A 13,139-nucleotide genomic window follows, 5' to 3' on the forward strand; every position below is an offset into this window, starting at 1 on the left:
GTGAAGCATACTCCCTGTACCTTCCCTTTTTTAGTATTGGCAGGGAGTTGGGGAGACATCTATTTTGAGGGCATTTTGTGACCGTTCTATAAAGTTATGGTGATTTAAAGTAAGAGTCTACAAAATTTTTTTAACATTTATTTATTGATTTTAGCTAGAGAGGAAGGGAGGTAGAGAGATAGAGAGGGACAGGAGCATTGATCTGTTTCTGCATGTGTCCAGACCGGGGATCGAACCGGCAGCCTCTGCACTTCGGGGTGATGCTCCAACCAACCAAGCTATATGCCAGGGCCACAGACTTTTTGTATCCTGCGACTTTACTGTATTGGCTTATTGTTGCTAGTAGTCTTTTTGTGGATTCTTTGGGGTTTTCGATGTATAGTATCATATCATCTGCAAAAAGTGATACCTTTACTTCTTCTTTTCCGATATGGATGCCTTTTATTTCTTTGTCTTGTCTGATTGCTCTGGCTAGAACCTCTAGTACCACATTAAATAAGAGTGGAGAGAGTGGACAACCCTGTCTTGTTCCTGATTTAAGGGGGAAAGCCTTCAGTTTAGTGCCATTTAATATGATGTTAGCTGATGGTTTATCATATATGGCCTTTATCATGTTGAGATATTTTCCTTCTATACCCATTTTGTTGAGAGTCTTAAACATAAAATTGTGTTGTATTTTATCGAAAGCCTTTTCTGCGTCTATTGATAAGATCATGTGGTTTTTGTTCTTTGTTTTGTTGATATGGTGTATTACATTAACCGTTTTACGTATGTTGAACCATCCTTGAGATTCTGGGATGAATCCCACTTGATCATGATGTATTATTTTTTTAATATGTTGTTGTATTCGATTTGCTAGTATTTTGTTTAGTATTTTAGCATCTGTATTCATTAGAGATATTGGTCTGTAGTTTTCTTTTTTTGTGCCATCCTTGCCTGGTTTTGGTATGAGGGTTATGTTGGCTTCGTAAAATGTGTTTGGAAGTATTGCTTCTTCTTCAATTTTTTGGAAGACTTTGAGTAGAATAGGAACCAAGTCTTCTTTGAATGTTTGATAAAATTCGCTGGTATAGCCGTCAGGGCCTGGACTTTTATTTTTGGGGAGGTTTTTAATGGTTTTTTCTATTTCTTCTCTACTGATAGGTCTGTTTAGGCTTTCTGCTTCTTCTTGACTCAGTCTAGGAAGGTTGTATTTTTCTAGGAATTTATCCATTTCTTCTAGGTTGTTGAATTTAGTGGCATAAAGTTTTTCATAGTATTCTACAATAATTCTTTGTATATCTACGGTGTCCGTGGTGATTTCTCCTCTTTCATTTTGGATTTTGTTTATATGAGTTCTTTCTCTTTTTTCCTTGGTAAGTCTTGCCAAGGGTTTGTCAATTTTGTTGATCTTTTCAAAGAACCAGCTCCTTGTTCTATTAATTTTTTCTATAGTTTTTCTGTTCTCTAATTCATTTATTTCTGCTCTGATTTTTATTATCTCCTTTCTTCGGCTGGTTTTGGGTTGTCTTTGTTCTTCTTTTTCTAGTTCCTTAAGGTGTGAAGTTAAGTGGTTCACTTGGGCTCTCTCTTGTTTGTTCATATATGCCTGAAGTGATATGAACTTCCCTCTTATCACTGCTTTTGCTGCATCCCATAGATTCTGATATGTCGTATTGTCATTTTCATTAGTCTGTATATATCTTTTGATCTCTGCACTTATTTCTTCTTTGACCCATTCATTTTTTAAAAGTATGTTGTTTAGTTTCCACATTTTTGTGGGATTTTTTTCCTCTTTTTTGCAGTTGAATTCTAGTTTCAAGGCTTTATGATCAGAAAATATGCTTGGTACAACTTCAATTTTTCTGAATTTGCTGATGTTGTTTTTGTGGCCCAACATATGGTCAATTCTTGAGAATGATCCATGTACACTGGAGAAAAATGTATACTCAGTCACTTTGGGATGAAATGTCCTGTAGATGTCTATCATATCCAGGTGCTCTAGTGTTTTGTTTAAGGCCACTATGTCTTTGTTGATTCTCTGTTTGGATGACCGATCTAGAGCCGTCAGCGGTGTATTGAGGTCTCCAAGTATGATTGTATTTTTGTCAGTTTTTGTTTTAAGATCAATAAGTAGCTGTCTTATATATTTTGGTGCTCCTTGGTTTGGTGCATATATATTAAGAATTGTTATGTCTTCTTGATTCAGTGTCCCCTTAGCCATTATGAAATGGCCATTTTTGTCTCTGAGTACTTTTCCTGTCTTGTAGTCAGCATTATCCGATATGAGTATTGCTACACCTGCTTTTTTTTGGATGTTATTTGCTTGGAGTATTGTTTTCCAGCCTTTCACTTTGAATTTGTTTTTATCCTTGTTACTTAGATGAGTTTCCTGTAGGCAGCATACAGTTGGATTTTCTTTTTTAATCCATTCTGCTACTCTGTGCCTTTTTATTGGTGAGTTTAATCCGTTTACATTTAGTGTAATTATTGATACTTGTGAGTTCCCTATTGCCATTTTATATCTTGCTTTCTGTTAGTTTTGTGTCTTGTTTGATCCTTCTCTTTTGTTTTTCTATCTTTTGTTTTTATTTGGTTGTATTCCATACATCTTTCCACTGTTGCTATCTTTTTTATCTCATGTGCTTCTGTGGTGGTTTTTTCAATGGTGGTTACCTTTGAATAATGAAAAGGGTCCCTACCCTGTTCATTGTAGCGAACTATTTTGTGAGTACTTTTGCACTCCATCGTCCTTTGCTACTGTTAATCTCCATCTTCTCCCCCTCTTTCTTTTTGTTGTTGTCACAGTTTAAATTTGGTTTTATTGTGTTCTTCTTGGAGCTTTTACTTGTGGCTCTGTTTTTTTTTGTTCTTTATATCTGATTGGAGAACCCCCTTTAGTAATTCCTGGAGTGGGGGTTTTCTGATGATAAATTCCCTCATCTTTTCTGTATCTGTGAATGTTTTTATTTCTCCTTCATATTTGAAGGATAGCTTTGATGGGTATAGTATTCGTGGCTGAAAGTTCCTCTCTTTCAGGACTTTAAATATTGGGGTCCACTCTCTTCTAGCTTGTAGGGTTTCTGCTGAGAAATCTGATGATAATCTAATGGGCCTTCCTTTATATGTTGTATTCTTCTTTTCCCTGGCTGCCTTGAGAATTTTTTCTTTGCTGTTGGTTTGTGTCAATTTCATTATGATATGCCTTGGAGTAGGTTTGTTGGGGTTAAGAAAACTTGGAGTTCTGTTTGCTTCTTGAACTTGAGGCTTTAGTTCTTTCCACAGGCTTGGGAAGTTCTCATCTATTATTTGTTTGAGTATGTTCTCCATTCCATTTTCTCTCTCTTCTCCCTCTGATATACCTATTATTCTTATGTTATTCTTTTTGATGGAGTCAGATAATTCTTGTAGGGCTATCTCATTTTTTTTAATTTTTGAGTCTCTTTCTTCTTCTCTCTGTTGTGCCTCAAGTTGCTTGTCTTCTATTTCACTAATCCTCTCTTCTATCTGACCTGTTCTATTAGCTAAGCTTGTTACTTCGTTTTTCAGCTCGTGAATTGAGTTTTTCATCTCTGTTTGATTTGTTTTTATAGTTTCAATTTCCTTGGACATATATTCTTTGTGTTCATTGAGTTGTTTTCTGAGCTCCCTAAATTGCCTTTCTGTGTTTTCTTGTATATCTCGGAGGATTTTTAGGATTTCTATCTTGAATTCTCTGTCATTTAGCTCCAAGGTTTCCAATATATTAAATTTTTTCTCCATAGATTTTTCCTCATCTAGCTGTGTTACCTCTCTTTCTTTTGTATCCATGATATTCGATTTTCTCTTCCTTAATGGCATCTGAGGGTGGTTTTGTTGATAGTATTAATGAGATTTAATAAAGAATAAAAAGTTTAAAAAAATAATAAAAAAAATCGAAAAGAGTTGTTTTTTTTTTAAAAAAATTAATAATGAAATAAAGAAAAATAAAATAAAAATTTAAAAAAAATAAAAAAAAAATAAAAAAAAGGAAATTATTCCCCCCCTCCTTTTTTCCTCTCCTCTCCTCTCCCCTCTTTCTTGATAAAATCTTGTGGTGGACTGTGAATTATAACAAACAATGCCTGGGGCCACAGACTTTTTGTGAAGGGCAAGAGAATAAATCTTTTTGGCTTTGTCACGACAGCTCAACTTAACTGTCTGTAACACAGAAACGCCATAGGCAGCGTGTGAGTGAGTAACTGTGTCTGTGCTCCAGTAGCACTTCATCTAAATCAACAGGCTCTTGCCTGACCTGTGGTGGCACAGTGGATAAAGCGTCGACCTGGAAATGCTGAGGTCGCCGGTTTGAAACCCTGGGCTTGCCTGGTCAAGGCACATATGGGAGTTGATGCTTCCTGCTCCTCCCCCCTGTCTCTCTCTCCTCTCTCTCTCTCTCTGTCTCTCCCTCTCTCTCTCCTCTCTAAAATGAATAAATAAAAATTTAAATAAATAAATAAATAAATAAATCAACAGGCTCTATTTGGCTCTCGGGCTGCAGGTTACTCCCGACAAGTTTGGGAGCGGGTAGTGTCTAACACGTGTTTTGCTTTTTTTGTTTTGTATTGTTCTTTAAACACTTAGCTTATATGTAGTTGGCAATTAGGGGAATAATAGCAGTATAATGTGGAAAGTGTGTTTATTCATATGTGATTGTTCCTGGTCAGGGGAAGCTAGAATAGTGGGAATGGAAGGATAATTATAAGAAATAAAAGCCTTTAATTCAGCAACTGCATAGGTGGAAGTCTTTTTGACTTTACTTGAAATTTAGAACTTACTTGAAGGAAATTAAGAATGAGAACGTACACTCAGGTACAAGGTGCATGTCCTGGGCCAGCCCTGTCCGCGCCAGCGTTTTGGGCTCTTGTCTCTACCAATTTTTGTTGTTACAAGAACTCTGGTTACAGAGCCACCTGCGTTTTGAGTTTGCCCCAACAACATTTTTCTCAAAAAACCAATTGTCTTCAGTGTGAGATTTTATAGAATGTGAGGTTTTTCAGGAATGCATTTGTCCTGTAGGAAAATTCTGTGAGGTTATTATGAGGTGACTATTCATCATATATTCGCTAAGTAGCTTATGAGTGCGTACCATGTACCAGGCACTGTTCTGTGTATAAAGGATATAACCAGGGTGGACTTACAGCTTATCATCCAAGTCAGGATGCTTTTGAGAATAAAAGAGGGTACTGTTAATAACTACCCTGAGACAACAGAGAGGACTATGGTTACCCTTGTATGTGATGTGGGATGCAGGCAAGAAAGCAAGTGATGAATAAGTATTTGCATGGGATGTGCTCTGGAGAAATAACAAGTGTTCTGAAAAGGGTGACCTAACCTTGGATAGATGGTTAGAGGAAGCCGTTCTGGGCATGTGATATTTAAGATTACGTGGAAAGTAAGGCATTAATTTATGTGTGAGTAGTGCAGGAGACTGTTCTAGACAGAGGAAACAACATGTGCGAAGGCCTTGTGGTAAGGAGCAGGTTTGTCTACCTAAGAAACTTTAAAAAATGCTATGAACCCTGAATCCTTTCTATCGAAGGAGAAAATAGTGTGAGTTGAGGTTAGAGAGGTAGGCAAGGACCACATCTGGGCTGTCCTATACAGTAGCCACAGCCATATGTGGATGTTGAGCATTGGAATGTGCTGTAAGTGTAAAATACATACTGGAGTTTGAAGACTTAGCTCTTCCCAAAAATAATGTATCTCATTAATAATTTTTATATAAAATTGATTCTCAGCCTTTTGGCTAAGATCAAGTATAAAATAATTTTTATATTCATTATATGGTGAAATAATACATTGGATGTATTGAGTTAATAAATAAAGGATATTACAGTTAATTTCACCAGTTTATTTTTACTTTTTTACTGCAGCTTCTAGAAAACTTTAAATTACATGTGTGGCTTGTATTATATTTCTATTGAGCAGCACTGGGCTAGATAAATTAAAGGCATTGTATACCCTATTAAGAATTTTGGCTTGCATTTCTAAAGCAGTGGGAAGCAGTGGAGTAGTTTTAAGCAGAGAAGTGACATGATCTGATGTTCATTTTAAGAACAATACTTTTTCTACTTAGAATGTCTTAGCATGTTCAGTATATTAATAGTTCTTTCCTTTTAGTGGAAACCCTCAAGATCTGTATTTCTCTTTTACTCCTGACTCCATAGGCAACTTAGAGCATCTTGTAGCCCCTGGTGATCAGTCTCTTAATGGTAGATCCCCTATGACCAGTCTACCTGCCTGGTTAAAACAGAAAGCTGATGTACATCAGTGACAAGACACAGGAAACTGTTGTGCTCTCCCTAGCTTCCTTCTTTATCATCTGGTTCTGTAAGGAAGGACTTCAATGAATGCAACCTCTCAACTCCTCAGCCACAGGCCAGCTATACTTTTATTTGTCCACAAGATGGTGGTGTTCTCCAGAGTAACAAGAGTCAAAGGTTTGGATTAAAGGTGGAAGCATCCCAAAACTTATTACAAAGACCTTTTTATCATTAGACCAAGTAAGATTTAAGTTGTGTCTAAGTTTAAGGTACACTCAATTGGAACACATTACCTACCAGGCTATTGTGAGTTTCAAATGAGACAAAATTTTATAAACATTAAAAATCATATGCATGCCTGACCACGTGGTGGCGCAGTAGATAGAGCATCAATCTGGGACACTGAGGACCCAGGTTCAAAATCCCAAAGTCGTCAGCTTGAGCTCAGGCTCACCAGCTTGACCGTAGGATCGCGGGCTTGAGCCCAAAGGTTGCTTGAGCAAGGGGTCACTGGTTAAGCTGGAGCCCACCCCATCAAGGCACATATGAGAAAGCAATCAATGAACAACTTAAAGTGCTACAACTACAAGTTGATGCTTCACATCTCTCTCCCTTTCTGTCTGTGTATGTGTGTGTGTGTGTGTGTGTGTGTGTCTCTCTCTCTCGCCTGCAAGCGCACTGAAAAAAACAAAATTCTATGCAAATGTTGGCCTAATCATCAGATGTCTCAGAAGTAGATTAGTAACAACCTATCTACACTTATTTTTTTCAATTAAAGGTAATATAAACTATTATATTAGTTTCTTGTGTGCAACACAGTGATTAGACATTTATATAACTTACGAAGTGATCACCCCACTAAGTCTAGTACCCACCTGATGCCACACATAGTTGCCACAATATTATTGACTGTATTTCTACGCTGTACTTTACATCCCTGTGACTATTTTTATAACTGGAAATTTGTACTCCTTAACCCTCTTCACCTTTTTTTCACCCATCCCCCCCACCTCCCTCTCACCTGGCAATCACCTATTTGTTCTCTGTATCTATGAGTTAGTTTCTGTTTCATTTGTTCTTTTATTTTGTTTTTTAGATTCTACGTATAAATGAAATCATACGTTATTTGTCTCCCTCTGACTTCTTTCACTTAGCATCATATCCTCTAAGTCCATCTGTGTTGTCGCATATTTCATTCCCTACTTTTTTATGGCTAAGGTATATGCCATTGTATATATGATCACATCTTTATATGTCTGTCTATTGTTGAGCACTTAAAAACCTATCAACTCTTTTTTTTTTTTTTTACAGAGACAGAGAGTCAGAGAGAGAGGGATAGATATGATAGGAATGAAGAGAGATGAGAAGCATCAATCATCAGTTTTTCGTTGTGACACCTTAGTTCTTGATTGCTTTCTCATATGTGCCTTGACTACGGGCCTTCAGCAGACCGAGTAACCCCTTGCTTGAGCCAGAGACCTCAGGTCCAAGCTGGTGAGCTTTTGCTCAAACCAGATGAGCCCGTGCTCAAACTGGCGACCTCGAGGTCTTGAACCTGTGTCCTCAGCATCCCAGTCCGACGCTCTATCCACTGCGCCACTGCCTGGTCAGGCCCTATCAACTCTTTTTTTAACTATTCCCCCCCCCTTTTTTTTTTCATTTTTCTGAAGCTGGAAACGGGGAGGCAGTCAGACAGACTCCCACATGCGCCCGACCGGGATCCACCCGGCATGCCCACCAGGGGGCGATGTTCTGCCCCTCTGGGGCGTCACTCTGTTGCATCCAGAGCCATTCTAGCGCCTGAGGCAGAGGCCACAGAGCCATCCCCAGTGCCCGGGCCATCTTTGCTCCAATGGAGCCTCGGCTGCGGGAGGGGAAGAGAGAGAGAGGAAGGAGAGGGGGACCTATCAACTCTTTATTGCATGACTTTCTCGTTTGGATATCTGTTTATATTGCAGTTACTGAAAGGAAAATGAGATTTTGCTCACAAATATTACAGTGTCCCTATCTCATTCTTTCCCTTCACACACACCTTTGGTGAACTGGTTGAAAATAAATATTCAGAGACCCGAGCTCTCTGCTGATGCTTTGCATCATTAATCCCTGCCCATCTGCTGTATTACGAGAATTGGTTACTGTCTTCTTGTGCTTCGTGTAAGTAAACCTGTTTAGATGAGGTTGAAGAAAGACCCATATAGTTTTGAATCCACCATTTTTGTGCTGGTAAACTTACCATAATTCTTCAAAAATAGAAAACCACAACTCTTGTGTATCTGTTTTTAAACAAAGCTTGCATTTATTCTGATGATTTCCTTTTTATAACTGGACTGTCATTTTCAGGGGAAGGTGCTATCAACCTGGCTTTGGCCCAGAACCGAAGCCAAGATGTGAGAATGAACGGACCTATGGGAGCTGGAAATTCAGTTAGGATGGAGGTGGGATTTCCCATGGCAGGTGGTCCAGGTGAGATCCCATGCAATTGTATGACATTTTACTAGTTTCCTTTTATGGCTTATTTGCTAATGTATGATCGTTTGGGTCCTGCAAGATAGGCAGGGGTTCTTGGCACACTTCTGTTTACTAGTTGAAGAAATCAAGACATGAAATTGCTCTTAGGAAGCTGGCTAGAGACACGGAGCGTGAAGCATGTAGTCTTTACAATCTTGTAGGTAAATGAGCACTGAACAATGCAGCAAACAGTTATTAAGTTCTTGTGTGGTAGGACTTATGCTAAGTATTAGAAATAAAGTATTTTCTACTCTCTGGGTGTTTATAGCATACTGGAGAATGTAGCTTTTTGACCCCCACTTTCTGTAAGGCCAAGAATTTGTGAGCTATGAGTTCTAGCATGCTTATGTGAAATCTGTAAAAGTATGTAGGAAAATACGCCTTTTCATATACGTAGAACATGAGAGTTACACATTATTTGCTAAACTTCCTAGTAATCCCAAAATTTCTTTAGAGAATGCCTTCAACATTGTGTGAATCACAGAATATTAGAATTGAGTTGGCTCTCGTTTAACATTGAGGGACCAGTGGAGCTCACAGAAAGGAAGCAGCTTGTCCAGGATCAAGTAGCAGCAGGCTCACCGTCTCAGCTCTCACTCCCAGTTCTGGGCTCTTCTCACTGCACTAGTGGACGTCATCCTTTTTCTGCTGCAGGACCTTTTATTCAAATAAGCCAGAAAAGCAAAGGTGCTGTGGTTAAAGCAGAGTAAGCACCTGAAACCAGACTCAGTCATTCACCTGTCCACCTACCACAGCAGCTCTTGAAATGCAAGAGACTGGAGAAACTCAATTTATAAGCCATTGTTCTGAACAGTAGCTGAAAATTTGATCATATAGAATTAGACTAGGTTTTTATCCTGACACTGCCATTTAGTGGTTACCTCAAGCTGGACACTACATCTCTTCAAGCAACAGTTTCACCACCTATACCATGAGATATTGCCTATAGATTATAGTGCCTATAACCTGTTGAGCTCACGCTTGAAGGTGGATGAGCCATCTGGTAAACATTTGCTGAGTTCCTATTATACATCAGGACTTGTGCTGTTGAGCTATTATGGAGTACCATACAGTGGACGGAAAATATCCAGCCTGGTACCTGTGATAGGGAGTCAGTAGATACAGTCAGTCGATACAGTTTTCCATAGAAGTCTGAGCATTTGGTGTTAAGGCAAATGCTTGATGAGAGATTATAGGCGGCCTTGTTGCCACTAGTGAAAAACCAGAGTCAGAAGAGTGGGAAGAGCCCAGCAAGGTTGCATGTAGTTAGTGAAAGAATGAATAGCATAAGATGAGAGTCAGGAAATCTGGGTTCTAGTCTCGATTCCTGGCCAAATGACTCAATATTTACTGGCCTTAGTTTCCTGTCAATGGATTTAATTAAGTATGTCATAGAAACAATGCTATCTATAGATCCCTTCCAGCCTTAAAATGTTCAGACCCCATTAAACTGATATCAGCATACTAATTGCAAGCTCTCCTACTATCTGGCAAATAGCTCTTTTAATATCTGGTTAGTATCTGGCAAATACCAGGCATACTTACTAAGCACATCTGGAAAGTGAGTATGAATTACAGCAATATATGTAGTTCGTTGTCATAGGAAATTTAGACGCTTTAGTTTGAAGTGAGGTTAATTTAGTGAAGGCCACTGATTGTGAAAAGATATATAATAGAAAGTTTCAGGAATAAGGAGTTAGTAATGATCTGTAGTCATAGTAACATCTTTACCTCTAATCGTTTTTCACTGCCAAGCATACTTTAAGAATGTTTTTTTCTGTTGTCCATGGGGACCTTGGATTCAATATTAGGTTAAACTAAGCAGAGAAATCTTTCTGAGGAAAGGTACCTTAGCATCCTATAAAATAATAAAAGACTTTGGAATTGTGTATCTAGAATGTCTTAGATTGTAAACTTTTCTCTGTTGGCATTGGCAACAGAAAGCTAACTGATGAGCTAAAGTCTTTTGTAATTAAAACCATATTCATAGCCTGTTTTTTACCCATAGCTTTAGAGAATTTTAAGATTAGTGAGGATATCATAGTAGTCATTGAGTTGTGGTTTCTCAACCTTGTCACTAGTGCTGCTTTGAGCTGATAATTCTTTGCTGTGGGGAGCTGTCCAGTGCATTGTGGGATGTTTAGCAGCATCCCTGGCCTCAACCTTCCAGATGCTAGTAGCACTACCACCCCTTCTTTCCAGCAGTGCCAATGAAACTGTCTCCAGACATAGCTAAAATGTCCCCTGACGGACAAAATTCTGTTCCCCCAAAGATGTGAACCATGGATCTAGTCCAAATTCCCACCACTATTGGAATGCATTTTATAGTACAGGGAGTCCTCAGGTTACGACACAGTTCCGTTCCTACGATAGTGACATAACCCAAATTTTGGTGTAAGTCAAAACACACCCTAGCCTAACAAACAACACTTGCGCTTTTAACAGTCTAAAACAGCATGAGTGGGTGTACTGGGGGATGCCAACTTCCTCACTCATACACTGTGTTACTGCATGTTCTTCCGCTGGGCGCAACCAAACTAGTTCACCCACGTAGTCCGTAAGTAGGACGCTAATAGCATAAGCTGAAACACTCGCGTCTTAATTTTTTAGTTTTTATGGGAATGAGCATCGTAAACTCAAAACGTCGTATGTTGAGACTGTCGTAACCCAAGGACCCCCTATATTGCTACTGAGCATGCAGCCAACATGTGCTTAAACATTTCTGAGTGTAGGAGGCAGATTGTAGACTAAGAAAACCTACTTCTTACCTCCTAAGAACTTTCTTACTGTCTAATTACTATCTTTGAGAAATGGATGGGGTTCCTAAGAAATAAATCCAGTTTCAACAGATAAACATTTACTGAACTGACCTCCTCAACTACAAAACACCTAAAAATGCTGGATAAAATGCACAGTTGAGCTTATAAGAATGTAAAGAAAATCCCCAGGGCAAGAAAGAAGTCTAAGAAGAAAATTTAGATAGCAGTAAACCAATGAGAATATTCTGCAGGGATTTGAATCTTAATGGCTAGGAAGGGATAAAATATGAAGCCTTGCCTTGGGTCCACATAGAAAGTTAGAATTCAGAATCCCTCATGCAGCCAGAATTTTTAGTGACAGACAACAATTTTTATCCCCTGACATAGGAAGACAAATGCAAAACTTGTCTCTCTTGGCTTGGGCTCCTTGTTGGGGGTGAGGGAAATATGGTTGTGGAATTGTTTCCTCTACCACCATGCATGTTGGACATTTAATATATGTATTATTGAAATGACCCAGAAAAGGCCACGCTAACTAATCAAATGGTTCTAAACTGATAATAATTGTTGGAGCTCTGGTGAGGTACCATTCTCAACCCACTATCAAAACATAAGAGAACTGAGGGGGTGGGGGACCAGAACTTCTAGAAAATTTTTAATTATTGAAGTAAATATCATAACTTATTCAGCAAATTAGAATTGGAAGCTGAATTAGAAGGTGAATTTGAAGAAATTACCCAGAATGCAGCAGAGAAAAAACAAAAGAGATGGAATATGAAAAAGGTCAAGAGACATGAAGGATAAAATGAGAAGGTTTAACGTAAGTCTGAAAAGAGTTCCAGAAGAAGATGAAGACATTGAGGAGGGACTAGAGTCAAATAGAGAATGGCTAAAATTTTTTGAGAGCTGGTGAAAGAAAGGAGTCCTCAGATTCAGAAGCCCATTAATCCTGAGCACTACAAATAAAAATAAATCCACATCAGGACACCAAATTATAAAGCTACAGAACATGAAAAGCAAAGAGAATGTTAAAAGCAAGTCAAAATAAAAGATAATTATTTACAAAGGAAAGACGGTCAGGCCCACAACTATTTCTCAACAGCAACATTGGAAGCCAGGAAACGTTGGAATAATACTTAAAGTGATGAGAAAATTATTGACAGCCTAGAGTTTTAAACCTAGCTACATTATCAACAATAGTATGAAATAAAGACCTTTTCAAAGAGACTAAGAGAATTTACCATTAACAGACCCTTGCTAATTGAACTACTCAAGGATGTACTTCAGGAAGAAGAAAATTGAACCTAAGAAGGAAGAAATAAGAGCTAAGAAGGAATGGTGAGCTAAATAATTGGTAAACCTGGGGTAAATATTTCTAAATAAGCATTGACTTATTTAGTATAATGATCACTATATATTGTCTTAGACTTTAAGTCAGATATGTCTGTTGGCATTTTAAATATAGTCACTAAAATAATTGAAATAGAGGGTAGAACTTCTAAGCTATTGGTGGAGGGATAGAAAGAAAGGGCATGATGAAAAAAGTCAATCCACTAAAATTCAGGAAAACAGCACAGAAAAAGAAGGGTAAAGAGTAGTGGTATCATAA

The 13,139-nt window shown here is 38.3% G+C and overlaps 1 protein-coding gene across 12 annotated transcripts in view; it reads left to right on the forward strand.

The window, feature by feature from the left end:
• The window catches only part of NCOA6 (nuclear receptor coactivator 6), an 81,842-nt gene that overhangs the window by 26,436 nt on the left and 42,267 nt on the right, over positions 1-13,139 (forward strand). For all 12 annotated transcript variants that reach the window (XR_010751461.1, XM_066384018.1, XM_066384016.1 and 9 more), the window contains one exon: positions 8,604-8,726. Coding sequence is in view for 11 of the 12 variants with exons in the window: in XM_066384018.1 (XP_066240115.1) it covers positions 8,604-8,726 (123 nt within the window). In the remaining variant the exon portion in view is untranslated. The remainder of the gene's footprint in view (positions 1-8,603; positions 8,727-13,139) is intronic.

The sequence above is a fragment of the Saccopteryx leptura genome, chromosome 5 (genome assembly GCF_036850995.1).
Source record: "Saccopteryx leptura isolate mSacLep1 chromosome 5, mSacLep1_pri_phased_curated, whole genome shotgun sequence".
Classification (NCBI taxonomy): domain Eukaryota; kingdom Metazoa; phylum Chordata; class Mammalia; order Chiroptera; family Emballonuridae; genus Saccopteryx; species Saccopteryx leptura.